General features: G+C 43.0%; 11 protein-coding genes across 11 annotated transcripts; 7 read left to right on the top strand and 4 right to left on the bottom strand.

Moving 5' to 3' along the window:
- Positions 1–36: 36 nt before the first annotated feature.
- K450DRAFT_253273 (uncharacterized protein) lies at positions 37–1,660 on the bottom strand. The gene is made up of 2 exons (XM_051591013.1): positions 787–1,660; positions 37–722 (listed from the first exon to the last, which is right to left on the bottom strand). The coding sequence occupies exons 1-2, from the start codon at positions 1,603–1,605 to the stop codon at positions 237–239; spliced, it is 1,305 nt and encodes a 434-aa protein (XP_051442188.1). The 5' UTR covers positions 1,606–1,660; the 3' UTR covers positions 37–236.
- A 1,648-nt stretch (positions 1,661–3,308) lies between these two features.
- K450DRAFT_253267 (uncharacterized protein) lies at positions 3,309–5,046 on the top strand. Its single transcript, XM_051591012.1, has 5 exons — positions 3,309–3,594; positions 3,733–4,392; positions 4,505–4,697; positions 4,788–4,820; positions 4,889–5,046. Exons 1-5 carry the CDS (start codon positions 3,426–3,428, stop codon positions 4,995–4,997), a joined length of 1,164 nt encoding a protein of 387 aa, XP_051442187.1. The 5' UTR covers positions 3,309–3,425; the 3' UTR covers positions 4,998–5,046.
- Positions 5,047–5,145: 99 nt separating this feature from the next.
- On the top strand, positions 5,146–9,557 carry K450DRAFT_253253 (uncharacterized protein). Its single transcript, XM_051591011.1, has 13 exons — positions 5,146–5,601; positions 5,860–6,471; positions 6,541–7,071; positions 7,157–7,451; positions 7,526–7,597; positions 7,673–7,755; positions 7,824–7,971; positions 8,036–8,127; positions 8,206–8,422; positions 8,484–8,533; positions 8,604–8,883; positions 8,963–9,394; positions 9,469–9,557. Exons 1-12 carry the CDS (start codon positions 5,289–5,291, stop codon positions 9,252–9,254), a joined length of 2,985 nt encoding a protein of 994 aa, XP_051442186.1. The 5' UTR covers positions 5,146–5,288; the 3' UTR covers positions 9,255–9,394; positions 9,469–9,557.
- K450DRAFT_253251 (uncharacterized protein) lies at positions 9,469–10,793 on the top strand. The gene is made up of 4 exons (XM_051591010.1): positions 9,469–9,583; positions 9,946–10,117; positions 10,185–10,381; positions 10,518–10,793. Exons 1-4 carry the CDS (start codon positions 9,581–9,583, stop codon positions 10,659–10,661), a joined length of 516 nt encoding a protein of 171 aa, XP_051442185.1. The 5' UTR covers positions 9,469–9,580; the 3' UTR covers positions 10,662–10,793.
- A 1,854-nt stretch (positions 10,794–12,647) lies between these two features.
- On the bottom strand, positions 12,648–12,883 carry K450DRAFT_274052 (uncharacterized protein; the record flags this gene model as incomplete). Its single annotated transcript, XM_051593100.1, has 2 exons — positions 12,648–12,688; positions 12,754–12,883. The coding sequence occupies 2 exons, from the start codon at positions 12,881–12,883 to the stop codon at positions 12,648–12,650; spliced, it is 171 nt and encodes a 56-aa protein (XP_051442184.1).
- On the top strand, positions 12,734–14,481 carry K450DRAFT_253234 (uncharacterized protein). The gene is made up of 6 exons (XM_051591009.1): positions 12,734–12,920; positions 13,001–13,273; positions 13,346–13,380; positions 13,456–13,764; positions 13,841–13,999; positions 14,072–14,481. Exons 2-6 carry the CDS (start codon positions 13,074–13,076, stop codon positions 14,305–14,307), a joined length of 939 nt encoding a protein of 312 aa, XP_051442183.1. The 5' UTR covers positions 12,734–12,920; positions 13,001–13,073; the 3' UTR covers positions 14,308–14,481.
- A 404-nt stretch (positions 14,482–14,885) lies between these two features.
- Positions 14,886–16,126, top strand: K450DRAFT_253230 (uncharacterized protein). The gene is made up of 2 exons (XM_051591008.1): positions 14,886–15,393; positions 15,483–16,126. The coding sequence occupies exons 1-2, from the start codon at positions 14,920–14,922 to the stop codon at positions 16,068–16,070; spliced, it is 1,062 nt and encodes a 353-aa protein (XP_051442182.1). The 5' UTR covers positions 14,886–14,919; the 3' UTR covers positions 16,071–16,126.
- A 1,148-nt stretch (positions 16,127–17,274) lies between these two features.
- K450DRAFT_253221 (uncharacterized protein) lies at positions 17,275–21,517 on the top strand. The gene is made up of 10 exons (XM_051591007.1): positions 17,275–17,822; positions 17,899–17,989; positions 18,065–19,303; positions 19,380–20,100; positions 20,180–20,381; positions 20,450–20,597; positions 20,662–20,768; positions 20,839–20,882; positions 20,949–21,331; positions 21,405–21,517. Exons 1-10 carry the CDS (start codon positions 17,653–17,655, stop codon positions 21,414–21,416), a joined length of 3,117 nt encoding a protein of 1,038 aa, XP_051442181.1. The 5' UTR covers positions 17,275–17,652; the 3' UTR covers positions 21,417–21,517.
- A 733-nt stretch (positions 21,518–22,250) lies between these two features.
- K450DRAFT_253217 (uncharacterized protein) lies at positions 22,251–22,755 on the bottom strand. Its single transcript, XM_051591006.1, has 2 exons — positions 22,587–22,755; positions 22,251–22,527 (listed from the first exon to the last, which is right to left on the bottom strand). The coding sequence occupies exons 1-2, from the start codon at positions 22,733–22,735 to the stop codon at positions 22,506–22,508; spliced, it is 171 nt and encodes a 56-aa protein (XP_051442180.1). The 5' UTR covers positions 22,736–22,755; the 3' UTR covers positions 22,251–22,505.
- A 1-nt stretch (position 22,756) lies between these two features.
- Positions 22,757–24,739, top strand: K450DRAFT_191570 (uncharacterized protein). Its single transcript, XM_051584456.1, has 3 exons — positions 22,757–23,234; positions 23,329–24,647; positions 24,718–24,739. The coding sequence occupies exons 1-2, from the start codon at positions 22,914–22,916 to the stop codon at positions 24,277–24,279; spliced, it is 1,272 nt and encodes a 423-aa protein (XP_051442179.1). The 5' UTR covers positions 22,757–22,913; the 3' UTR covers positions 24,280–24,647; positions 24,718–24,739.
- A 140-nt stretch (positions 24,740–24,879) lies between these two features.
- Positions 24,880–27,198, bottom strand: K450DRAFT_253214 (uncharacterized protein). Its single transcript, XM_051591005.1, has 6 exons — positions 26,971–27,198; positions 26,421–26,867; positions 26,202–26,273; positions 25,950–26,111; positions 25,819–25,878; positions 24,880–25,764 (listed from the first exon to the last, which is right to left on the bottom strand). The coding sequence occupies exons 1-6, from the start codon at positions 26,990–26,992 to the stop codon at positions 25,148–25,150; spliced, it is 1,380 nt and encodes a 459-aa protein (XP_051442178.1). The 5' UTR covers positions 26,993–27,198; the 3' UTR covers positions 24,880–25,147.
- Positions 27,199–27,925: the final 727 nt, after the last annotated feature.

The following is a 27,925-nucleotide window of genomic DNA, read 5'->3' as shown; positions in this document are numbered from 1 at the left end:
CCATGAGAGCATGCGAGCGAGATAAAAATCGAAATGACGGTCGCCAAATGCCCCAAATATCTCAAATGGTCAAGAGATTAAAAGGCATAATATATTAACCAAAGCTTGGGGAAGATTTTTTCATTTGATACTACAACATTAAAACAAACAAAGAATACATGTAAAGAAACATAGGCGGCATTGTCTAAATATTAGCCATCCTCAATGTGCTGGTATATAGCAGGGTGATGTGAAACCTAGTCGTTTGACCATTCTTGGCATGGGATATTAGAGCCTTCTATGCCCGTCAAGTTCTGGTTTGCAATATTTGCACATCGAACGGATGCTGGCTTCCAAGTCGATGTTATGTTTACATTGGACCACCTCAAATTACACGGGGCGGCCGAGGAACAGTGGATGTTTGCGAAATCATTTGTTGCTAACGCTGTGACGTTTTCCCAGGTAACATTGTCAATGCTCAACTTGGATGTATCACACTTGCGAGGGTTGCCTTTAGTAGCATAAAACGTGCACTGGGTCACGACGATTGGGATAGGACATGATATGTTGAAATTGCGAAAGGTGACATTCTGCACGTGTCCGCCGCCACCGCCACCACCGTTCGGTGCTACCCCGCTAGACACTCCAGACCAAGTTTTTACAAAGGCGCCATAACTGAGGCCGTCATCAAGTGTAATCCTCTCCATGGTGACATTTGTTACATAGTCAGGCCGTTCAGCATACTAGATGGTGTGACTGTTAAGCTTAAGGATATCCGTGAGAAATCAACAAATAAGTTCATCCTACCTGACCAATCGAGCCGATAGCAAAGCCGGTCGTGCGATAGGCATAAATATCAGAAACGTATATGTTTGAGGAGTTCCCCTTGATTGCAACGGCATCATCGAAGCACGTAATATTCCATCTTGATATCGTTACATTGTCCGCGCGCCACACATCGATGCCATCTGTATTGACAGTGGTAGAGGTCGAGTTCGATGTATTATTAACGTACATGTCGGTGATTACAATGTTTTTTGAGGTTGTTACCAGCATGGACCAAAATTGCGCTTGCACTATCCTCAATCCACGTATGATAACATTATCCGAATTGTAAACTATAAAAGTCATTGGTCTGCCTGGTGCATTTGTTCTATTTTGATTCCAGTCGTACCACACTTGTCCATTGCCGTCTAGGGTGCCATGGCCGTACCCATGAAGTCGAACATTTTTTCCGCCAAATAACCAACTGGTAGAGAGGTTCTGGAATTGAACGGGCAACAAGTTGTTTACCCAGTATGTAATGTTTGTGGACCAGAGAAGAGTTCCATGAATGTGGACATCACAGTTGTACAAATTGGTGGTGTTCATGACTTGGTCGATTTGGAAGGTGTGATTTGTGAAAATAATCGTGCCATTAACACCACAATGCTGGAAAGCTTTTAGTATATTTGGCGTGTCATCCGTTCCATTACCAGCTGGATATAGTCTACAGGTTTTATGATGCTTAGGGTGGTCATCGCGATGGTCTAAGTTGTATTCATGAGCATCGCCTTTGTGATGGTGGTGGCAAGCGGTTGTAATCCAAGCCAAAATTAACGCGATGAAGGTTACTTCAAGCTTCATGGATATCCTAAGCTAGACTCTGCTCTAGTGGGAAGAAAAATTTGGGAGAAAGGAGGGAAAAAAGAAAATAGTGTAATTTTTGGCATCAGGCATTAGTTGAAGTATTTAAGCAGCGCCTCAACTTTATTTTTCGGGTGAACGGACTGAGGTGATCATGTCATTAAAGTAGTAGTAAAGATGCTGCAGGTTGTTATCGTTTGTTTGCAGCGAAGGGGAAGCCATTGTCACACATGTCCAGTAACTCAGTTAGAATGTCATCTTCAAATATGCCGACTAGCCGTTTCTGCGATGGCATTAATGGTTTAGATGAAACAGCTATTGTGCCTGATCCAAGCAAGACAGTCGACGTTATATCACGGTTGTTGCTGACTGGTCATGCCCTAAGCTTGGGACACACCCTTATTCGAACCATATCATGATTCCAGTCACAGCCGCAAGAATCAAGCCTGTTAAAGGATTTGGTCGCATTATCGCACCAGCCTTCCTCGCAGTTGCCTACATCTAAGTTGTTTGGCTGGCTTAGCTCTTGGTTGTTTCAAAGCTGCTATCAGAAAATTTCCCCTAACCTGCGGTCGGGATATTACCCATTGAGAGTTTTTGCTCATGATTTATAAATACTTGTTATTGCCTTATTTTCCTTATGAGGAACAACGACTTGCTCTCGAGTGCAGCGGTGAGAGAAAATGCAGCCAAACCTAACCTGCATAGTTCATTTATTTTGACCGTGATTACGAAAGAATGGTTGATAAGATACTTCTAGTTGGAATAGGGAGCTAGCTAGTTGTACATACCAGATATCATACTAACAGAGCTAAAAGGTTCTTTGCAACAGTGCCCTTGCTTCTTCTGTTTCTTTCACAAACAGTAGAAAGCTGAGATGGCACCATTATACAAATTGTATTGGTATCGAGAAGTATTAAATATACTAAACATCCTACAAGAATCTTCCTGAAAAAGCAGAGAAGAACCCCATTTATATCAAATATATGATGTTACTACTCTGGGCTGCTATGTATAATAACCATTCGCTTATTTCCTCACGCTCTGTTTCAGTAACTGAGGGGTATGTCGAGACACCGGGCCCAATTTTTTTTTTTTTGTATTCCCGCGAGAAAAAAAAAGCATTTTGTGGGGCGACAGTAAACTGTTCAGTGAACAAAAAAAGTCAAAACCCTCCAGAGCGAGAAGCCATTATAGAAATGGATAGCGAGGACGTGCACCAAAAAGTCAACGACGGAGAGGAGCTACGGATTCCTGAAGATCAAGGAGATGCAACCCAAGATCCTCCATCAAACCAAAAGCCACAGCGAACACCAGCGTTTGCAAATCAATTACCTCCGTCCGTCTCACAGCAAAGATCAAAACCGAAGAGATCAACAAATGCTCTCCATCTTCTTTTCTTAGAAGCATGCAAATCGGTAAGCCTTCACGCCGGATCCTGCTATATTGTATTGTTTTCGATCCATAACAAACGTTTATTTTATATATTTCTAGTATGTTTTGAAGGATATGTCGCTGAAAGATGAGGCCGACATAACAAAGCTACTGAAAGACAAGAGAAAAATATGGTCGGAATTGAAGGCATATTGCAGTCAACAAGTCTTACAGGCAGCGAAAGTTACAATACAGCATGAGCTTACGGAGCAAGGCAAGGAGGCATTGGCAGATGTCAGCCCAGACAATGAGGTGAGTATGGCGTTTTCCTTTGTATGGAGCGTCGGATAAGTCATATGGTTTCGGCAAGGAAAGTGTCGTCAAAACTTATAAATTCTTCTTCGGACCGTACGACCTTGGTTATATAATCTTGAAAGATCATCAATATGCGCTTTGATGAATATGAAGCCGTCGAGCGAAGCTTTGATGACGCGATATCAGAGATTCGATACGAATATTACAATGATTTAGAGAAGCGACAGTTGGCTAATGGATCTGATACAGCAACGGGAAAAGGGAGTGTGGCAGATGTCAGTAGTGATAAGTTTCCAGAAGGTATGACAAGCTTGCATCGTGATGGGCGGCAACGATGACAGATATATGTTCTTTTTGCGGAATCTCGCCTTGTTGGAAACATTAGTCACGGATTATTGTGAGTCTTTCTAACTAAACTTTTCATGCTGAACACACTAGGTATTTCCATTATTTTACGATTATGGGATCAACTCAACCATAGACGATCTGGTAAAGACAGCGCAGATTCAAGGGGTGATTGGTATTATGATACCAATAGCGATGGTGGAAAGTATCGCGTGAGTAGGTCTGCACCTGGGCGAGGAAACTATCCTCCACGACATGCACCATACTACCCCCCTCCAGGAGGATCCTATCGATCCCGTGACGGCTATGGAAGAGGTCCTTCACCCACTCGAGACTATAGAGATAGAAAGGACAGGGATGATTATTTTCGAGAACGGCGCTATGATGACAGACGACCACCTCCTCCTCCCTTGTCGCCAGGTCCGGATATGCGGCGACGGCCGAGAGAAGACAGAATACCACCACCTGGTCCTAGTGCGAGGTACGATGATCGTAGACGAGATGGATACATAAGGTCGGATGAACGGTTTCCTGGACGTGGCCCACCGCCTAGAGGACCCCCCTCACCTGAAAGAGAACAGCGGCAACAAGTTGGGCCAGTTCATCCCAATCTTTCTGGACGACCAAGTAGGAGTACATATGAGGCACCACCTATGCCGGCTTTGCAACAGGCTCATCTTCCAGAGACTCCAGTAGAATCAAATTATGGATATGCAAATAATTATCCTGATGCTAACTCAGCATATGGTAACGGTGAGTACCAGACTTCGAACGTTCATGATGCGTTAAAAGACAGGGGAGATAACAGTAGGGATACTGTTTGCGTTCCTGTCTTACCGAAAGATACTGATAAACTAGTTTACAGGCTATTATGGACAATATCAAAACCAAAGTGCTAACCATGCTTATGGATCCCAGCAAACGATATATCCTACATACCAAGGGCAAGGGGCCCAAGCGCAGCAGCAACAGTGGCCTCAACAGTTCATGCCCCCCTTACCTCTGAAAAGCTTTGCTAGCCGAGATTATGGCAGGCATTCAGCCTTACCACTTCCAACGTAAGTTTACCTTGCAGCGCTTTGAAACCAAAGCCCTTCAGGCTATATTTTTATCTCTTAACTTTTTTTTTTAATCGTATTCTCTCTTAGTGATTTCATGGCAGGCGCTAGTGATGCTCCTAGGTAAGTCTTCATATTCTACATCTTATTTTTGGGATTTACAATGGTCTAATAATTTGGTTTTCTATTAGATTGTCGATGCCTGAACCTCACCAGCAGCTGGGAGTAATCAAGGGAGTCATTATCCGGGATGCACAAGGAAATATTGGATTATCCAATTACACGTTCAATCCCTTGTAGTGAGCAATGAAAAGCATAATAATAAAGCAAATATAATACACCCGAGATACCACGTTCATTGCAATAAGCCACTCGAACCTTCTGGGAGCAGCATCCTTGATGTTAATTAATATGCTGTCAATTTTTATTTTTTATTTCCCAACCTACGTTACTTTTTAATCTCCATTCCTTTTTTTATTGCATACACCCATCCAAGAATTCGTCAAGTCATTCTTAACACAAGTGTATCAGATTGGCGCTTCTTCCGTTGTTGCCGTTGACTCTTCATTCTCCTTTTGGATCATCTGAAAAATGTCTGACAGCGCCATTCGGAGTCAGGCACCATTCAATGTTCAAAGAAAGGTCACCACTGCCACGTCTGCCAGTGATAACCCCATGGCCAAAAAGTTTTCTAACAAGAAATTTAGTAACCGTTTGAAGAAAGATACAGCACAGAAAGGATCAATCCGACTCAACGCCAAGCTTCCCACAGAGCAAAGTCCTAAACATAGCCTTGCTCTGGTTGATACTTTACAAGTGCGGATGCCAGCACCCTCTGATACCAGTGTTCATGAGTCTTCATCATTATCTTCCCTTGAAAATATTTCGAATGATGACCTAGGGGGCTCAAGCAGCTTTGATCTGAATACCAGTCTTGGTCAGGATATGACAGATATCATGCTGGAAGTTGGGTTTTCAAATGATCTTGCGAATGATAACATCGATCGAAGCAAGCATACCACGGAAGATTCGCAGTACAGTCAAAGTCCATCAATCATTGAAACAAGCCCTTCCAACGTAGACTCAGTAGTGTTGAGGGATAGCCCAACGCCTCTGGATGATAGTGATAAATACACTCATGACTTAACGCAATTCATCAAAGATCATGAGGCCAGAAATTGGACCCCACGCAACAAGGAGAGAAATATCGAAATTCACGCTGAAAATATTGTTGACCCACCCAATACATCCCATAATATCAATGACATCGAGCAACGGCAAGTTCGACAATTTGTTGAGAAACTCAAAAGAGCCGTCTCAGCCCATTCGATAAAGGAGGATGACAAGCAGCTTGTCACCAAACATGATAGCCAAAGTGAAACACGTCGAAGTTCAGATCAAGCTCTGAATATCACTAACCTAACTTCGATTTGGGACGAACCAAAACCATTTCCGTCTGATTTAAGCGATAGTGGTTCTGAAGAGCATCCGTTTGAAACTCCTTCCTTTTCAGCCTTTCGGCGTCCACAGCTCAGCAACCGACAATCGTCAGACGCTGACATAAATGCCACTTGGGTTAAGGATAAAGATAACGCACCAATAGGATGGCTGTCACGGCACCAAAAGGGTCACTTTGCCAATACTGACTTTGCCTGTCCCGTACCTGCAAAGTACATACCCCGCATAAAGCAGGATCTTTACGAAATGGTTTCAAACGTCTCCATTGAAACAAATGAGGAAGCAAAGTCAATACCATGCGAAGAAACAGTAACTGGTACGTTGTATATGATACGATCTTTACCATTTATAATTTTGCATGATGATCTGAACAATCCGTCTATAGAATCGCCACCCGATGCCAACTGCTGCATTATACCCTCTTCGACTATCGCAGACGTGACAAGCCCATCATTGACGGGAGTTTCCTCGCTTACCAACAATGAAACCTATGACCCAGCTATTGTCAATATTATACCCGATGCAGACGCAAACTCTACAGTACCTTCACCATCCTTGTCGAACGATGAGCGATCAGAAATTACAGACGGTTCCAGCGACATCGATGTATTTAACGAACCATCAGTACACTCCACTAGCGCCTTACTGGAAAATATTCCATATGATGAGTTGATGTTTGGTGAAAAGGACAGCATGGTCGATACAAATCTGGATGCTACCCCAGAGAATATGCTTCAATCACAACAAGCTAGACCACGTACTCATGTTTTCCAAAAACATACTTACTCGTTCTCGCACGACATGAGCATAGCCACTGATAACTGCAATAAGGGTTCGACCATGGTTCAAGAGAAGCTCACTCAAACAAGCTCGGCTGCTGTTTCATTCAACCAACCATACCCTCATATCGACATAGGTATGCTTATTTTGACAATCAATGCAATTATAGCGATGAGATCGTCTCCCTTAACCAAAACTTCGTAATCGTTGTCTTCGATTAGACCCTATCAAACAGGTGTTTCAAAAAATGGTGACTGTTCATGATCAACACGGTCATCACGATGATAGACGAACTCAAGCAGCTCACATTACTTTGAGAGGTGAAGCTAATGACGGAATGGTGGTGCGGAAAGAAGATGAGCAGGATATATCACTGGGTGTTATTGTCGAACATTTGGCACGACTACGCCCGTATGAAGAGTGGAGCAATATCAGATATCTTGATCTCAGCCATCAGAATTTGTCTGCAATCTCAGGTTTACGAGATTGTGTCCCTTTGCTGGAAGTGCTAAACATGTAAGTCTACCCTGCCGTCTTCGTTCGCTACTGACATAGTCATTAATGAAGATCTTTCAATGGCTACATTTAAGCTCCCACAATATCATCACCCACATAGATAAGCTTCCTCGTAGCCTTCGACAATTGAAAGCTCACCACAACAGGTCAGTATAATATTCATAAGCCCATCTGTAGCTCACCCATACCGTTGTTTTCTCACCATAACACCTCCTGACTAGAATCACTGACTGCTCTGGCTTGTGTGATCTGCACGATTTACATTACTTGAACATATCTCAAAATATGCTGGAAAATCTTCAGGGTAAGACTGCATAAAGTAGTTTGTAAAATACGTCCATACCCATGCTGACTTTGAGTGAAATCTTACAGAGTTGAGCACATTGCGTAACATGCAAGAGTTGCATGCAGAAAACAATCTCATATCAAGTTGGAGCGGAGTGAAGCACATGAAGCTTCTGGTAAGACTGAATCTGTCGCACAATAGATTACGAGATCTGAATCTTTCTGGGTCGTCACTGTAAGTAACAGGAGTGTCAGTGCGTTTGGAAATTTTGGAACTAACTTGTACATTACTGTTTTAGACATTCATTGGAAATGCTGAACCTAGCATTTAATGGTATTGAGCGACTGGAAAATCTTGAGCACTTGACATCGCTGCGAGCTATCAATTTGGGTAGGTTCATTGTATTACTCTAAGCCGAACCTCAGAGTCCTTTGTCACTGACATTTTTATTTTGTACGAACTGTGAAGATCACAACGAAATCAAGTGGATGAACATCTACCAAACCTTACCGTCACTCGAACTCTTGAGACTTAGCTTCAATCGCCTGAAAATTATGGATGCGTCACCCTTTCCTTCAGTGAAGACCCTATATTTGGATGACAATCAGCTCATGACCGTTAGAAACTTATCGGTAATGGTTCACCTGGACAGCTTTTCGATGCGAGACCAAGGCGGACATAAAATGTGAGTTTATCGCTATGCGCTGGATACGAATGATGGTTTCAAACTAACATGAGGTCATAAGTGATATGGACATCAGCCAGTTGAGGCGGGTGCGCAAATTGTTTTTGTCAGGTATGTGTCTCGCAGATGTGAGTGAGCTACATCACACTGGTACAATTAATCAATGATATGAATATTACAGGAAACGCATTGCCGAATCTACAGGAATTTCAAAATTTCACTAATTTGGAATACTTGGAGTTGTGCTCAACACAACTTGAGAACCTCCCAAACGACTTCTCCCTCCACTTCCCTAATCTTGTCATACTTTACCTTAGTGGTAACTATTTGGGCGACATTGCACCTTTAGCCGGCTGCTCGCAACTGCAGAAGTTGGTGCTGGTGGATAACCGTCTAGACAACCTCAAAACAATGAATCAAACGCTCAAACAACTCCATTCACTTTCATATTTGGATTTACGGTAAATATTATTGCTAGTGTGTGTTTCCATTGCATATCACTGTACTGATATTTGGATTTTCCCGGCCTCTCTTTAATAGACATAATAACTTAACCTCCAAATTTTATGCTACATTATCCAACCCTACTGGTCCATCCGAAGATCTTATATCGCATTACCTGTCATATGAGCACGACGGGAGATGGAGTGATAATGATCATGTTTTCCATCGTTGCATGCCTCAGCTCTGGCGAAACAAACGAGAAGAGTATAGAGCAACTATTTTGAAAGTTTGCAAAAGAATCAAGTCGCTAGATGGTATCAAATTCGAGAAGATCGAATGTATACAAGCTCAGCAACTGCTTCGCCGCAAGATTAAGGATAGGGCCTGATGCTGGATGTTTTATTGGAAGGTTTTCTAATTTGAAGCTTATCGCTTTGATGATGAGCAGAAGTAGACATGCAGCGTTATACAAATAAATTGGATACCGCATTATATGCCATAAAAAACGACCAATTCGGTTTATATTCAGTGAGTGCTACGGGTTATTATAGCCATTGAAGGTTCTGAGTTATGTTCGTTAATGTCGTACTGATGGCTGTTAGAAATTTTGTTAACCGCAAAAAAGTGACTGTCCAAATTTTTCTGTGGCCGGTCCCGCCACCCATATTTGACTGACGCTGTAAAGCACCAAGAGTTCTTTCTCTTTCAAACACAATGGTGAGTGGCCCATTAAGTCTACGATATGATCAATGAAGCAACGTGAATATGGAAGACGGATGGATGGATGGATGGCTGGATGTTCGCTTGACCGGATGGAAAAACCGAAAAAGGGAGATGGTGGCGATTCGACAAAATGGACTAGCGACCCAATGTGAATGGCAAGAATAGAATCTATCAAGCATAGTATAACAATTCGTCGAATACATCATCCACCTCTCGGTACAAATATCACAATCAAGTTCATTCGAATGCTCAGCACCTCGATCGATTCGTCTTTCGTAACATTCACGTTGAAATGATCACCATCGCATACTTCTTGACCAACCATACTGACCTTTTTTTTTCTTTCTTATTTTTAGTCCAAGCGCGCTGCCAAGAAGTCTACCACCGTTCAGGAGACTGTCACCCTCGGTCCTCAAGTCCGCGAAGGCGAGCTCGTCTTCGGCGTTGCCCACATCTTCGCCTCCTTCAACGATACCTTCGTTCACGTCACTGATCTCTCTGGCCGTGAAACCATCGTCCGTGTTACTGGTAAGTATGGAAAAAATTATAAAAGAGGCATAACGTGACATGGAAATTAACAGTTTATGTGAAACAGGTGGTATGAAGGTCAAGGCTGATCGCGATGAGTCCTCTCCCTATGCTGCTATGTTGGCTGCCCAAGATGTTGCTGCCAAGTGCAAGGAAGTCGGTGTCACCGCTCTTCACGTCAAGATCCGTGCTACTGGTGGTAACGGTACCAAGACCCCCGGTCCCGGTGCCCAAGCTGCTCTCCGTGCTCTTGCCCGTGCTGGTATGCGCATTGGCCGTATCGGTAAGTGCAAACCTAATCCATTTTCCCCCCGCACAATAATGGTTCCTGAGAAAATCATTCATCTGACTATATTACTTTCCTTCCTCATTCAACAGAGGATGTTACCCCCATCCCCACCGACAGCACTCGTCGCAAGGGTGGTCGCCGTGGTCGCCGTTTGTAAGCGCTTACGCATCACTGCGTGGCTGTTACCATTGTCATGGATACTTTGTACTTTTTGTTCAGTATCCAATCCTTTTGTTGGCACCTACAAACAAATAAAATCTGAAAAACAGAGTCTTAATTTGACTACACTAATGGAATGGTGTGATGTGTTCTCTGTTTATCAAATGTTGTCAGGTCTCTTCTTTTTTTTTTTTAACTCGGTGGAGAGCCTGAGAACTTGATGGTCCATCGGTGCTCTGTCTACTTACCATAAACTGTAAAGAATTGAGATGTGCAAACTGCCAACTGAAACATAAGCAATTGGTTAGCAAGCTGAAAGCCTTTCTCTTCCGAGTATATTTTGTTTTGCAAAAACTCAAACTGTCTTTTTTGGGCTGGTTCGAGTTACGGGATAAACTTCGGCCCCCGTCAGTCTGAAACCTGTTCTCCTAAAAGATGGCATTTCCGTTGTTTCTGATGCATTTGAGAAAAAAAAAAGCCTCTCTGCGGCGGGGAGTTTATTCCAAAGGTAGTCTTAGCAGCCTCTGCGGTATCCTGTGGCAACGGATGACAAGAGACTGACACTGTTTTCGTGTTCCGATTATCCCACCATTAAGGTCGAAGTATTTAACTCGCAACTCTTCCATCATTGATCTTTTACAATTCAACACTTTATTGAATAAAATAAGCAACTTGATGGGTTCGTTTCTTGACGAAATTTTCTCTGATCCAAAGAGAGCTTTCAAAAAGCGGATGTCGGTATCGTCCACCTTCTCTTTGCCTAATCGCAAGAAGTCTTCGGCTTTGCACATATCATCTCCTGGTACGTTATCATTGATCAGGGTACCACTATTATACCTTTGCTAATATTGGTATCTTTTCTTTAGTCTTAACTCATGCAAGTGGAATCTATTCAAATACGTCGCCTGATAGATCAACTTTCTTGGTTGATCTGCAGTCTTCGGAGTTCTCAAGATGCTCACCAACAACTTCTGCTTCGGAAGATTCCCAATTTCTTAGCCGAGAGCCTCGCAAATCTTGCCCAGATATCCGGATAGGCAATTCTTCTAGAGCAAAAGATCACAAGTACCGTGCTCAGAAGATGGAAGAATTTGAGTCGATGATTGAAGGCTCAAACGTACTAAGTCTATCATTAACTCCTGATTATGCTTCTTCATAACCCCTCGGATTCATCCTCGTATCGTAAATTCAGATCTATGGTTATCAGAAGCAACTAGATTCAATTGAATGCAGTGCCATAGTGTATATAATGCTATCCCCGTATTTTAGAACGGTTAAAATGTATTTTTTCCTACCATCGTATGCTACTTCGAAATGTTTCAAATCAGAGAGGGACCCTGTCTGATATCCCCAAATGTAAATATCCAATTTTTTCAAAACTTTACCACTGTCTGCCAATGTTTTTGCAAAGCCTCGAACCTTCGAGTTTCCAAGGACCTTACTTTATCACGCTTGGATTTTTTTTTACACATGATGGTATTTACATGTTGTCTTTTGATCAGTGTCTCTAATTTACCAATCGCTTTATTGACTCATGTTGCAGATCCTCCACTCTGTTGCCATAGTGATTCTGGCCAGTGCGACCAACTTGTTTCGGTTTTGTAATGGAGCCTTGACCACTTGTTCGTTCATTCCTGGTGTATGCCTAATTTTCTGTCTCAGTTGACATAAAAGTCTAATAAACCCACCCATTACATCACGTACCGATGGGCCCTGTCATAGCATACTTCAAAATCATATCATCTCACATGAAAGACCCTTATCAGGTTTTAACCTCCTGATCTCTTCCAATCGCTCAAATACCGCATCGTCAGGGCAATGCTCCGTTTCATTCAACTTCAAACCGTCTCTTGTGCTTTTTTCGCACAGTTATGATGGTTTTAGCATACTTCACACGATGGTTAATTCTAAAACTTTGATTTATGGTCGTCATATGTGATGTCGAAGCCGTCACATGAAGAATTCCGGGCACGCAATATGACTTTGATGGTGATGATAAAAAAACTAACGTGATGATTTTATTTTTTCTGGGAGCTATAGTACAAATTTGGACGAGGAGAGTAATCTAAAGGGTCACAGTGATTATTTCTTCTTAGTTTCATTGAACAAGACATGCTGTTGGACTATAGGAAGACGGGGTTAGTTTGAAAATTAGCAATGGGGTGTATCGTTTAGCATCGATAATCACCTTTAGGGTCGTATTTCATCATTGAGAGTTTGGGTGAAGTACGTGGCCGTTGCTTTGTATAGAAGAATCCAGTGCCTGCCGAAGACATAAGACGGACAATGAGAACTCTGGCTTTCGCTTTTTTGGCCATTCTAAATGTTAAGAAGGATGAATCAGATCATAACCTAGTTAGTCACCATGTCATTCTGCAAGTATTGTTGATGGTCTGGTAAAATACAATGTACTAACATAATCGAACAATGTCAAGGTCAAATGTGTCAACAAAGATTTTTTTTTTGTTTTCTGACACATAGCAGTGGGACAGTCACACATCCTTTGTCATGTCCGTCATTGAGCAAGTCATCTTTGTAGGTACAGGGTGCAGCAGCAACACGCCTGCACTGAAATGTTTACTTGAGAACCCTCCTACATGTGAAGTTTGCCTCTTATCTTTGACAGAGGAAGGATGGAAAAACAGGCGGAAAAACCCCTCGGTACTCATAAGAGTTAGAGATCATCGAGATCCCAATGGCAGACTCCGGTGAGCAGAAATATATTTAGCCCTATATCGGCCCCCTTTTTTTTGTGACTGAAACGTTTTTGGCATATCAAGGAACATTTTGGTTGATTGTGGAAAGACTTTCTACCGTGAGTTGGTAATATGTCGTGCTTGCCAAAGCTGCTCCTCGGGGTCTAATCGTACCTGTGATTCATTTATTTTAGAGTCAGCCTTAGATATATTCCCAAGGTACGGCATCCGGGAGATCGATGCATTAATTCTATCGCACGGACACGCAGACGCAGTATTAGGTTTGGATGACCTTCGGGCCTGGACGTCAGGTGGCACTCTACAAGAATCTGTTCCAGTTTACTTGAACGAAGAGACATTTGCAGTGGTATCAAGAGCATTCCCATATCTTGTTAGCAAAGCTAATGCTACAGGTGGTGGTGAGGTTGCATCATTTCAGTTTACTGTGATCAAAGGAAACGAACAGTTCGAAGTCGCTGGGCTAGATATCACACCTCTTCCAGGTAAGTAAGTGGCAATCGGATTACCTAAACGTCCGGATCGCTTGCTAAACACTATTTATCCGAATTTCAAATACAGTGCATCATGGAAAATTTATGTCCACAGGAGAGCCTTACTGGTGCTTTGGTTATCGATTTGGCAAGCAATTATCATGCATCACTGATGCCAATTATATTCCGCCGGAAACGCTTGAAAAGATGAAAAATAGCGAGATACTGATTGTGGATTGTCTTAGAGGTCAGTTGAATATTTTTCATTTGCTTATCAAACCAAAACCCTTGGACTCATATCACATCGAATATCCAACAGAGGCGCCATACATGTCCCACTTTGGCTTGCACCAGGCTATTGATGTTGTTAAGGACTTGAAGGCTCGCCACAATTATCTGATTGGAATGGCTCACAATTTAGAACATGAAGATTTATCCCAGCGATTGTCGGTGTTTGCAAAAGATCTCGATTTACATATCAGCCCAGCCTACGATACTTTAAAGGTAGACGTCTTGGCTGACGGATATGTCAGAGAGTCCTCTTGGCGAGAGTAAAGTTGTTGCGCAATGCAATTTTTAGCTCGGCATATAGAACGTTCGCTACTATTGTTATCCATTAGACTAAGGTAACCACAGCACTGGTTTTTTTCCAGTGCTGTCAATTAGATTCGGTTGCAATTGAAAAAGAGAAAAATTAAAAACCGAAAGGTCATATTACATACTCCTTTTGGACAATAGATGCTGCACGACGACCTTCAACATTGCCAATTAACCATCAGTTTTTGCTCTTGTGGGGACAAATACAGTTATATGAGCAATCTGATTGGCGAAGTCTAGGGTTTCTGTATCATTTGAGTCAGTGCATAGGTTTCATCTACCGTTACCAGCAGAATACGATACTCTCAACCTACCAAAGGTATGCATGATGATTGAGAGACTGGTATGGTCTCACTTGGAGAACTGATTTTCAATTCGCTATGATTTCGGCTCATCCGCCTACAATTGCCCAAAAGGTTGAGACAGCATCGACTCTTTTTTTTTTCATATCGCTTGTCTTGGATACAGGCTGACGGCCTCTCTGTCTCAATAAATTCTTCTCTTTTAAATTCTATCTTCCTTTCGGTCTCAGACACATTTGTTTTTCCACTCTTTACCCATTTCTTAATCATGGAAAGAACAGCGTCTTCAGACCGCAGAGACTCCCTATCCATCTCTGCTATTCTCAATGAAGATTCTGTGGAACCGAAAGGTCAAATGATGGACATAATATCGGATAGTAAACGAAAGCGATATACATGGCCGGGGTGTTCCAACAACAGCATCTTACACCCACTAGGTTCATTTCAGCCTAACGTCGAAGAGCCTATGAATATAGTGCCAGTACCAACCACTTTACAATCCCCACCTCGATATGTCACATCGAAATCGGATAGCAACCAAATTCTCGTACCCGAAGAAGCCACCATCCGACAGCTCCCTGATGGGTTTGTCGTATGTGGAATTACTAAAGGGAAACGTAAGCGGATATCACCAGAACAACTCAAGGCTTTACTGGAAGTTTTTGAACAAACGGATACCCCAAGCTCCCAATTACGAGAAGAGTTGGCCGAACGATTAAATATGAGCAAGCGTGAAGTTCAGGTACTTTCTTAAAGCTTTTTCTAAAAAAAAAAACACTGACGCATAGATTGTTGCTTATATTTCCGGTTCTAATCTCGTTTTTCTTTTAGGTATGGTTTCAAAATCGCAGGGCCAAGGCCAGTAGGATGAGAAATAATTCTCAAGATCCGTTCGAAAAAAGTACGAAACACCGCCGCAAATCCACCAGTAGTGGCTCGTTTGGCATTCCAAATACATTTGTACCTCCCCCATTTCCCGCCAATCCAGCCATAATCAATGACCATCGTCCCAGACGTTATTCAGCTGTGCCGGTTTTGCAAACAGTGGCCAGGCCATTTACCAACATTCAAAGCCTGAGACCTAATCCTGCGGTATTTGGAATCCCTCATCCTCCAGCTGTACCTCAATTTACCAATGCATGGGCTCATGACAAGAAGCAGCAGCGTAATTTACCACACACTAGTACCGGAAGCGTCAACAACTCGTTTCCCAATATTGCACCAAAGCCAAGTTCTATCTCCCCAATGCAAGATGTGCGCATGTCGACGCCTCCGACACGACCCAGGCCGTTTCAGCCTAATCATGAATCGTCCTATCCCTCAGAAATGACAGAACATAAAAATTCCCCCATAAGCATGCTAGCGTCTGCCGCAGAGTTCGTAAGCTCCAAAGATGCTGCACACCCTGTAACTTGTTAATAAATACGTAAACATTTCCCATCCTATTGTATTTTTGTTGCATCGACGTAGACCGGCTAATTGGCATTTTCACTTAAAAGGCGGAGCGCGTTCGATTTAACAGTGTAGGCCAAATGGTCAATGCCCTTTATAGGTGTATCATACTAATTCATTGACGCCTTTTATGACATCAATTGCAGCAGCATAATATTGGCCGCAAACAGCCATCGTTATGATATTCTTCCGTTAACTCGGTAAACGATACCTACCTAATCGGTAGAACAAAGCGTACAAATGCCTGTTTGTGGCGATCCCTCAAATGTTCATATTTATTTCCAGGTGGCATGAACATGTCTGCAGCCCTCAATATAGCTATTATGAAAATTATGATCATCAATATTTGTTCAGGCACGATATTTATTTCGAGTAGAAGAGAGCTATTTTTGATACCATAGTGCATCATAGGCACCTGGCCATCAACAAAGTGTAAAGTGACGTGTTTTGGAAACTCCTATCAACGAATCCAAAATGCTTTCAAACCATCGACCGGATAAAGACGCTTGGAATGAAGCGCAGCCAGGGATATCAAAACTATATTCTAACATAATAAATCTTAAGTACTTTGAAGGTTCCCAAGTGCCTGATTCCACCAGCTCAAGCAGGTTATATCAAAAACACTCCGTTGCACAAAACTGTAGCTATATGATATGCTCCACAATTTGTAATAATAAAGAAAATAATCAAAATAATGGACCCAAGCGTTGGACCCATGAAGACGATGGCAATAAATGAAAGAATTATTCAAATCGTGCATTAACGCTCCTTAAATTCTTTAGAGCACATCATTTGATGTGTTACTGATCTGACCAAGCCTCAATCGGTGGAGATTATTTGACTGACCATTGCTGAGCTAAGATATAGCCCAGAGACAATACTACCGCAAAGGATTGCATTGGGAGACCTTCAAAGTGTAACAACTTCTAATCGCTTGTATGGCGATTATAGATTGCAACACTATATGGTGTTTCAGTTAGTCTTCAAGACAGTTCCTGGAACTAACATCGTCACTGCAAGGTAAAGATCTACGAGACTTAAGGTGTGGCGAAAACGAAAGTCAACCAGCGAATAAGAAATTCAGCAAGAGCTTGAAAACCAACATACTTGAAACATTTCAACATTTTCAAATACAGCAAAAATTTTCTATTGCGTACTGTAACAACGGACTTTGAGAGTTGGCAAGTCCATCTGCCTGAATCAGAACAATCCGACCATCGTTCTGAAATAGAACAGTGGCCCGCATCTGTAGTTTGCACTTTCACCTGCTTACAGCCAGAATTGACCTCAAAGAGGTTGAGTCGATGAAACAGACTTTTTTCCAACTTTGATACGTTTACAGCCTGAACCCATCCACACGCCCATTAGTGTTCAGTCAGGAGAAAAAACTCCACTTCATCAATCTAAACGAACTTACAAGGGACGCCAACAAACTCGCTCTCCTTTTTGCCACTCTATCAGCATATACATATATGCCCTTTTATACCCTTACCTGAACGCAACAGTAACTCTTCTCAGGATTTCTCTCTGAAGTTCAACAAAACACACCATGTCCAACGCTTTATTACTACGATTGTTCACTTCAGAGTTTTTTAACTCATGGATTGCTGTTTCTTACCTCTTTCGATACCCTGATAATGTCGGTATTCAACACTATCTTTGCAATGAGCTCAAGTCGTTCCCAATGTCGGAAATTGAATTCTTCCTTCCTCAACTTGTGTAAGTTAGTCAGGATGGACTGTTTCTTGTCGAATGGGCGTATGTAAACATATTATTGACTCGTTAAAACCGATAGACATCTACTCATAAGTCGACCCTCTGAATCAGTGGCTCTGGAATGCTTTATCCTTGATCAATGCCAACGATCCACTCACATGGCGCTTATGGTAAACGTGCTTTACCGTTTTAATCGTTTTTGGGATACCATAAGTACTAATCACAGAGGACACGTTGCATTGTAGACCTTATGGTACTTACAAGCTTACCTATCGGATTGCTCATCGACTCCTACAAGTCCATCTTTTATGCTATGTAAACGGGTTTTCAATAAGTGTCAGGCCATTGTGTTCTCCGATGGCTCGTCTGCACAGATTGAACTTGCCGACTCTGGATCGGTGCGTCCGGAAATTCTCACCAACAAGGTCAAAGAGAATGTGTCACCTGCTTTGGTGGGTATGGCAGCCATGCTTGCAGGCATTGGACAACCGCTCATGACGAAAGCTGCCGGACAAATTGCTATTGCTCAGGGGCGACGAAACAGAGCACTCAGCATTACCGAACCACCACTCACCGCATTGGCTAGACGAAATACTGTGAATGGGGATGGGTCTGAGCGAAGCAGTCATGACGATCAAGGCGCGCAACGTCGTAATCAGATCGTTACAAGATCGCCAGCGTCTGCAGAAATGAATCGTGGCTCAATGCCATCTTCGCCGACTACCACATCGCCTCCACAAAGAGGAGTTAAGCCGCCTTTCCAATCGGCTTCCCAGCCTGATCTTCCAATTCCAAAGAGACACTCGTTGCAGCTTCATCATGTAGCAACCTCACCATCCTTAGAAGATCTTCATCGAGGGAAAGCATTTTCAGTTGGGCGCTATCTTAAACATGCTCAGCAAAAAATCAATCGTAAAATCAATCCAAGTTCTAGTTCTGGTAGTTTACCTGGCACTTTCTCGGTTTTTGACCCTAGTACCACAGCCCTTGCCAAGTCCACTGTACCCACTGTTTCCGCACCGCTGTCTCCATCTCTTTCTCAAGTTTCATCTGAAGAAATCTTCTTCAGCCGGGATCCATCGGGACAAATCAAAAGGCAGTCAAGTTACTCCATGTCGACGGATTCCTTCTCTAGCCAAATGTACGATGGCGGTGACAGTCAAGATGGCTCGGATTCTGATGATGAGATCTCAACGCTTTCTCGTCTCAGCGTTGACCATCGACGATCATTGCTCAGGTCGAACTATTTCAACTCGGAAATGCAGTTTCTTTTGGCATTGGTAGATATAGCAACTCGTCTTGTCATTGTACCGAAACATGCAAGAGTCAGTTCGTTGCATGCAGAGCTGACACTCTTGAATCACAATTTACCAGCGGAAATTTGCGTGCCATTGTGGTGTCCAGCCACCATGGAGCGACCTCACCATCATCGCGTTGTTCGCATCAGTCCATCGGATGCTGTTGTATTGAATTCTGCTGAACGGGTTTGTATCAAGATGGCTCAATGTATACCCCCAAAAGTTAATATGTTTGTGTCCGCTAATCGCATTATTTCGTTAGGCTCCCTATTTGTTACTGATTGAGGTCTTGGATGATGATTTGAGCTTTGACGACTATAAGTCCTTAGCTACTCTTAAGAAGCGAAAACAACGAAAGGCGGAGCGTAAGAGACGTCACGAGAGTGCTAGAGCTGAGGCTGGGGAACTTCCTATAGCCCTCTCATCCGAACAGGCTGATGATGAAGAACAAGACATTGGCAGAGTGGAAACTACATCATCCGACGACCCATCGGTGCCACGAAATAGATCATCCACCCAATTACCCACAACCGTCCATATGCCGTCTCCTTTGAACACATCGTTCACTCCAAATGATTTGCCTAGAGATGATAATTCTTTACAAAGTATTCCCAGTGACTTGAACGCCAACCCTGAAGTCGATCAGCAGACCAAAACAGCTAGTGAATTTGCCGAGAGAATGCGCACAGCGGCTATTATGCTTGCTCAATTGCAACAACAGAGTGTTGCCATCAAGCTCGCACCGGCTTCATCGTCCTCTTCGGGCAACAAGTCGGCTGCAGCTCGAACCAAATTGGTCACAGAAGGTATTCGACAACGCATCATCAAAGAGATGATGGCGTTAGAAGACCAGCGAATGGCCAAAATGAGAGTTGAAGGCGTGGAAGGGGGTATTGGTGGCGGCGGTGGCGAAGGAGCCGGTAGCTCCATGCTGGACGATGAAAGCAGAGTAGCTCTCGTTGTCAACAAGGAAGATCCCAGTGGTAAGTTTCTCAGACTACCTTTTTTGGTAGATATTGGGCGGTACGATGGTTGTATTGACGCTGTTCCATTCTCTTCTAGCTGCTGTGTTTGCAGAGGACTGGGAAGAAAAGAAAGCCCGCATACGAGCTGCATCCCCTTATGGCCACCTTCCCAATTGGCGTTTGATATCTGTGATTGTAAAAAATGGAGCAGATTTGCGACAAGAACAGTTTGCCATTCAATTGATTCGAGAAATGCAGCGTATCTGGCAGGACAACGGTGTTGACGTTTGGGTCAAATAGTAAGTGCAGCATGCTTGGGAAGGAAACAGGTATTGGCATGTACTGACCATGCACTTTCTCCTTACAGCATTCGAGTGCTGGTTACTTCGGACAATTCCGGTTTGATAGAGACTGTTCGCAACTCCATATCGATCCATTCCATCAAGAAAGACGCATATACACGCGGATGGAACGATGCTGGCGCAGTGTATACACTGTACGATTACTTTAAACGAGTATGTACATTTGACTAGCCGTGTTTTTTCTTGTGGCCCCACAAAAACTGACTCCTCCCTTTAGCGATATGGTCCTCCAACTTCTGCAAAATTCCTCAAGGCTCAGGATGCTTTCATGCGATCCTTGGCGGCCTATTCCATTGCATGCTATATACTGCAAATCAAAGATCGGTATGTTTCAGTTGGGTTATGAGCAGTTGATTGACGAAACGATGGGGCTAATTGCATTTTCTGTCGACAGCCACAATGGAAACATTCTAGTGGATAACGAGGGACATTTGATTCGTAAGTTCCATTGCTTTTGCTCTGTCTAACACAGCTGATGTCTAATACTTGCAAACTTTCGTATAGACATTGATTTTGGCTTTATGCTCTCCAATTCTCCTGGGTCTGTCGGATTTGAAATGGCTCCCTTCAAGCTTCCGCAAGAGTACGTTGATATTCTTGGCGGTGTACATGGCGAGAAGTTTGCAGAGTACAAGGCTATGATGAAGGCAGCATTTTTGGCTGTACGCAAAAACAGCGAAAACATTATACTGCTGGTTGAAATGATGCGAAAAGACTCCAAACTACCTTGCTTCCAGATGGGAGAACTCACCACCCAACAACTGCGGGATCGATTCCAACTTCACTTGACTGAACCACAAGTCGAAGAGTTTGTAGACCGACTGATCATGAGTAGTTGCTGTAATGTCTTTACCCGGCTGTACGACACATTCCAATACTACTCTCAGGTAAGAACATGCTTGCAATAACAACGTAACAGAGGGAGCCAAGTCTTTATATGCTAATGCGACGCTTTTGCAGGGAATCTTGTAAAGAAAATAATTAATTAACTCATACACACTATTCTCTTTCTCCCTTATTACGCTAGAATTTGGACTATGACAGTCATAAAATGTATTTATAGTGCTACAGGAGGGACGATGTTTCCAATGTGTGATGACAATGGCTAAAGAGACTGACCTATCTTCGGCACGATATCATCAAGCCGGTCATTATCATTTATTCATTTCACAACAACGTTCTAAAGGACCATGCCATGTTTATTGATGAAGGTCTAGTGTACAAAGCTTGAGTCAACGAGACAAAAAGACAGAAAGGAACCGATCAAATAAGATCAAGTTTTAAAAAAGCCTTCAACGTCTGCAAGTGCCATAAAAGCTCAGGCAAGACTAAGGATCCCTTTGTTATTCTCATTTCGGCCTCAATGTCTTTTTTTTCTCTCGCAGTCAAGAGAAAAACTGAGTTATCCTTCTCCTCGAGCCCGCTCTAGCCGTGGTTATCGGTCACGAAAACACAACATGTTCCATCATTCTTGCTTGAACCCATTCATCCTAGAGTCGCGAATTCCATCTTTGGGCAAACGCCCTCACGGATCCATCTACAACTATCATCACTTCGAGTAGCGTTGATCAGACAGGCCATTTGTAATGTTTATCGCGCAAGATGAGGGTAAAGCCGGCATGGTGGCAGCATCCAGATGAGCTCCAGGAGAAGTGGTGAAATTTTTAGGCGGGCGAGCAAGCTCAGCCTTTTAAAAAAAATCTACATTATGAAAACACTCCAACCCAATATCGTATTTCAGCCCACATATTTCAACGACACAATGTACTCTTTTGCTACACTCTTCTGCCACTCTCATCTCACACATTGCTATAAGTACTTTGAATTATTCACCTATTTTATAAAAAAAATATGTTTTTACAAGGATCACAAAATCGGGAACAACGGAGCCAAAGTAAAGAATCACTTGGAAAAGCTCATCCAAGGTTTTCTAGCAAGGTAAACATTTTTTCGAATACGTACAAAGCTCTGAGTCAAAATAGAAAAAGGGTCGGATGTATACTCTCGCATATCGAGCCAGTTTGAATTTCGTCAGAGCGGGTCGAGATAGGATGGAGGTGTTTAAGCCAGAGGGCTAATAAGCCTGCAAAAAGCAAGTTAACGAAGTGCATACACCACTTTATTATGTTAATCAATACTTACTTGAGGAGAGAGGGTCTAGGGTTGCTTCTGGTCATTCCAAGGTAGATTACGAAAGGAATGAATCCCCAATGAACGATCTGCTTTGAGACGTCAACGACCTTTGAAGTGATATAAATAAAAGCGTCAGCACGTATTCGACAAGATTTCATAGCGGCATTGATTTAAGGCGACTGGTACCTTCATGATGGTTTCCTTAGTAGAGTCCTGCATTGTTGTGAAATGGAATGGAAGGCTAGAGTTGTTTTTGTCCACACTGCATTACCTACCCAGAAGCAGTGTGACTGCGAGTTTTACAATAAGGTCCTAAGTTGAGGACGAAATTTTTATATGATTGGAAGCAAGCCACCAGAAAAAGGGTACAGCACTGTCATGTCAGAAATCGTCCCTTCAGAAGCCGAGCTACTTGCTGTGATTACGAACATCAAGCAAGCCGAACCAGAACTTGGTATCAAAAAAGTACTGGCTGCTGTCAATGCACAACAGCCAACATGGACCGTTTCGGAGAAGCGAGTCAAGAAGCTCATGCAGTCACTGGGTCTTGTGCAATCAACCCACCTTGTCAAGAGTGGTATCGAAGACGACCCGTCTGTTCCCGTCAGTTTTATTGATCCCAAGCTTGACTTGAAAGCTACCTCGGCAGCTATTGAGGTAAAACACATCGATTTGATGTAGGATCTACTTGTTTCAGTGGGGTCGGCTAACTTATTGTGTCATCTGGCGTGTTGTTTTAATTTCCCTGCAGGCACGTATGGTGGATAGAATCACAGGAAAAGGACTATTTGCAGCACGCGATTTGAAGAAGGACGAAGTGATTTTCGAGGAGACTCCGTTTGTGTTTTTCCCTGTGTGGGATCTGTACAACGAGTCTAGAATCGGCAATGTCTGTTCTTTGTGTACTAAACCCTTCAAAAAGGTCAGTCACTCAGTGCTATCGGTTCGCTGCCAACATTGTGATGTGTCCTATTGTAGTGCTGGGTGCCGCAAGATTGCCTGGGACTCGTTCCACAAACTCGAATGCACACATCTCAACACCGCTATGAAAGATTACATCAACCTTTGCTCGTCTGAGTCTTGGGCTGCTGCTATGGCCGTGATGCGTATCTATTGCCATCTTATTCTGGCCAACGAGCGTGGAGATCTGGATGCTGTGCTCGCTCATTACGATGCCTTTGCTACTGTCAACCAATCCGAACGCCAGGCCAAGGAAACGGCATGGATCTTCATGGAACACACAACACGCGAGTTGTGGGTCAAGGCACGAAAACTCTTATCCAAGGCACTCAACCCACCTCCCAAAAAATGCAAAATCACTCAACCCCTGCCTGAGGCACTTGCCAAGAAATTGTTCGACGATGAAGATACGTTCTTGGAGTATCTTGGAAAATACAACATCAACAATCAGAATGGTGGTTTATACCTTGTTCAATCTCACATCAATCATGAATGCCACCCCAACGTCTGCATCGAACATCCTGTCCGCCTTTCCGACTACAAAATATCCGTGCGTGCCATTAGAGACATCAAGAAGGGAGAGCAGTTATTCGAAACTTATGTGAATCCTCGCTGGAACAAGGAGACTCGAGTGAATTACTTGAGCACAAATTACATGTTCCAATGTAATTGCAAGCGATGCAAGAACGATGAACCATTATCGGACGAACTTCGACAAGGCCTAAGATTGCGACCAGAGTAAAAGAGATGTTAAAGAAAGAAAGAAAGGGAACCCAAAAAAAAAAGTTCCCTGATCGCACTGACCCATGCGACCTCATCGCTTTGTAAATGTCGCCTCCCCCTTTTCCCCTCGCTACCCTATTCTCTAGAAGATGATCATATAATGTTTAGACAAAGAAAATCAGATAAAAGAAAGCGACGCCTCTTTTTTTTTTTTCCAAAAAAAACCAAAACATCCTTTGGGCAAAATGCCGTGCCGTTCACTCCTGCACAAGTGATTCACGGGGGACCCCGATCTTTGCATTGATCTTTAGTTCGTGTCATTTTACGCACACGTATTCTAAGAACCATCGTTCACTAGAAGGTTTACGTTCTGGGAAGGTAGCGTGGGTCAGTACTACCCATGAGCTTGCATCATGCTTCAACATATTCACGATTTCTGACCTAAAATGTATTTTAGTCTACTTTACTAAGTTGGGGAGTGCAGGATAAAATAAAAACACAAAGTGACCCATTGTTTTGGGCCCCAAAGCATGATGAAACGATCGGGGCGGTGTCCGTCTAATCTCGTGGATGCTTAAATGAACGACAAACTCTGGCACCCGAAATGACACCTCTTCCGTATGAAGTGAGTTGAACTTATTATTTATTATTAAAAAAAAAAAACAAAAGAAAAAAAAAGAGAACTTGCTGCTCGTATTCCAATTATTACACTGTTCAATGGGGAAAAGAAACCTGAGGTGAAACGGAAAAACAGAAAAAAAGAGAGGTGGGAAATATGTGAGAGAAAAGGAAAACACTGAATGAACGAAAACGAAAGAGAGACCTGTACAAATCGTGAAAGAAGTTACATGAAAGACCAAGGATGGATTCCCTTTTCTGGGGGTTGTTTACATGATACCTGCCGTGCTACTGTAGCTTGCAGTGTACTTTCCAATAATCTTCTTTAGAGCGTAGGGCAGCGTTTTCCAGGGGAATACCTTAACATCTTTTTCGATGTTACGTGGTTTGGGATTTGGGAAGCTCATGATCAACTTGAAGAAATCGGCACTGTCTGGTTTACATTTGCTGACGGTGAGAGGTCTGAATCCTTCTAGATTACGTCGAATTCGGTTCTTTTCTTCTACGGTGAAGCGAACACCTATCAAGCTTTCAAGAAGATAGATGCAATCTACCGAAGTGATAAAGCAGTCATTGCGTTCCTGCCAAAAGATGCATGAAACCACAATGCTGTTAGGTTGTCGGTCGGCTTGTTGAACCGCCTGGAATTCACAGTGAATCTCATTGCCTTCCTGGCGGCGCCAAAACTGGACCAATCTTCGGCGAGCGTTCCATTCTTCAGACGTCCATGCCTGAGCCATCGTGTCTAGGTCCCCGATTATTTTGAGGTTGGCTTTGTTGAGAAGTCCAGAATAATCAGTATATGGTGGTTGTGCTTGAGACATGGCACGATGATCAGTCATGCCTCCATTGTTTGCATAGGGAGATCGCTGTTGATTGCTCAATCCTACATCACCTGTCAGCATCGATGTCAGTCCCATATTCGTCGGACTCATCATACCTGGCATGGAAGCATAGGTTGGATAGGACATTTGTGGAGGTGCCTGTGATCGATAATAGCCTTTGAATGGCAATGATCAGCCAAAGATTTTTCTATTACTAAACTTTTTTTTCCAAGCCCTGTCCACTTACCATCCATGACCATTGGTTTACCTCCCTTGGCCGACGGATCTTGAGGCCGGATGGCCTGTTGCTGCATTTGAGCAAAGGCATAGGGATTTTGAGGAAGCACTCCATTCTCCATGGAATAAAAGTTTTGATAATGGTCTGCGTGGGGAAAGAAGGAGTCGTCCTCTATATACAGAATTTCCCATAAAAGTCAAGGTGAACCGGGGTCAGCGTCCGATACATTTGAACCTTACGATCAAAAAGCCTCATATTTACCATGCATTCGCTTGTTGGCCATAAAGGGATCCGCGCCATAGAGTCTTTTACGTTCATTTTTGTTGGCTTGACCTATAATTTTGGGAAGGAGGAATTATTAATGCCTATCCTAAAGACTGGGTTTGCTGGGCCAAAAAATTTCCACAGCTGGGATATTTAATTTCCTTCCAGCTGGGAAGATTTTTTTTTTTTTTGGAGTGAAGGGGGCTAATACATTACCTTCAGAGTAGGTGAATTCACCTATGACCCAACTGTTGTGAACAGCGTCATTTTCATAGACACATACAGAAATCGGTATCTGAGGAGCATTGTTCACTGAATGGGTCTGATTGGGCATGGGTACGATAGCAGCCAAATTAGTGAAATTCGCGTTGTCCAGTTGCTTCGTGTCTACCACCAGACCACCAAAAGCAAGCTTCAAAGCCGGATTGGAGGGAAAGGTTTGCAAAACCACACGAACAGTAGTGCCTGCTGGTCCCTCACTGGGACCGCATTCCAGAACTCTAGGACCTTCATCCTTGCGGTCAGCAGCCATATTAGAGTTGTCCGAGTGATGATCGTCCGTGTGGGGTGTATGAATATATCCTTGTGCAGCTAGTTTTTGGTAGTCAGTGTTAGATTGTTTAGGGCGCAATTCGAAGTTGGAGCCAAGGGTAAGTGCAGGTGCTGATGTAGTGAAAGATAGAAAAAACGGTCTGGTTAATTTGGGGGAAAAGCTCTGGCTGGACTTACGCCTTTGATACTACTACATTACAAGAGCTTCTATTACCTGGGGAGAGCGTTGTTTCCATTGTTTTTTAAAGAAGCTGATATTCGTAATACTTAGTCGCAGCTTGTCGATCCCAAAAGTTGGATGGAGAAGGCAAAATGATATTCAGGAGAAAGAAGTGTATCTGTTTCGATTCAAAATATCAAGCTTATAAGGCAGTGAAACTGGATCTTGAACAATGGAAAGAGAGAAAAGGGAGAAAGAGGGAGAGAAAAAAGAGAAACCTGCCACTTCACGGTTGTCCTAAATGGAGGGAGTTTTTTAACAGGCCAAAGTGTTTTTATTTTTTTATTTCAATATATGTAAACAGCATACGTAAATTGGGAGAGCAATACTTTGCTACTGCCGCGGGTGATTTTTTTTTTTCCTCTTTATCTTTGACAACTACTCTATTGAATTCAATATCCTGGAATCGCTTCTAGGGAATTTGCAACGCAATTCAGAGTAGTTAGTCTTCGTTTGTTTTTTAAAACGGGAAGGGGCGGTGGAAGTTTTGCGTAGGTGCTGGGCGCAGCGTGATAGGCAAAGAGTCTTGCGACGCTTTCCCCGGTCAATGGGCATAGCAGCTGGGTCTGAAAATTTTGAGCCAGCCTATGGTTGGGTTTTACATTGTGATTCATGCAAAATGTCAAAAATCTGGAAAAAGGGAAAACGCAGCAACCATGCGATGACCCGTTTTCGGACTAATCCATCAAGGAACTGACAGCTTGCCAAAACCTATACAAACAATCCGACCGCTATGGCCCTGAGACGCTCTGTGTGTTTTGATTATCTACAAGTCCTTGGTCCCTCTCTTCAAGGGACTAGGATTTTTTTTTAACGTTTTTATTTTGTGTGAACAGCTCAAAAGAATCAAGTAGCTGCAAAGGTTATCAAAAAAAGAAAAGAGAGAGAGATGCCAAGCAGCTCATCCCATGATCATACTTGTAAACAGCCAAAGCGGTGCGGAGCAGAG

Source organism: Umbelopsis ramanniana (genome assembly GCF_025399195.1).
Source record: "Umbelopsis ramanniana AG unplaced genomic scaffold K450scaffold_53, whole genome shotgun sequence".
Lineage (NCBI taxonomy): Eukaryota > Fungi > Mucoromycota > Umbelopsidomycetes > Umbelopsidales > Umbelopsidaceae > Umbelopsis > Umbelopsis ramanniana.
This window is presented reverse-complemented; position numbering and strand designations above follow the sequence as displayed.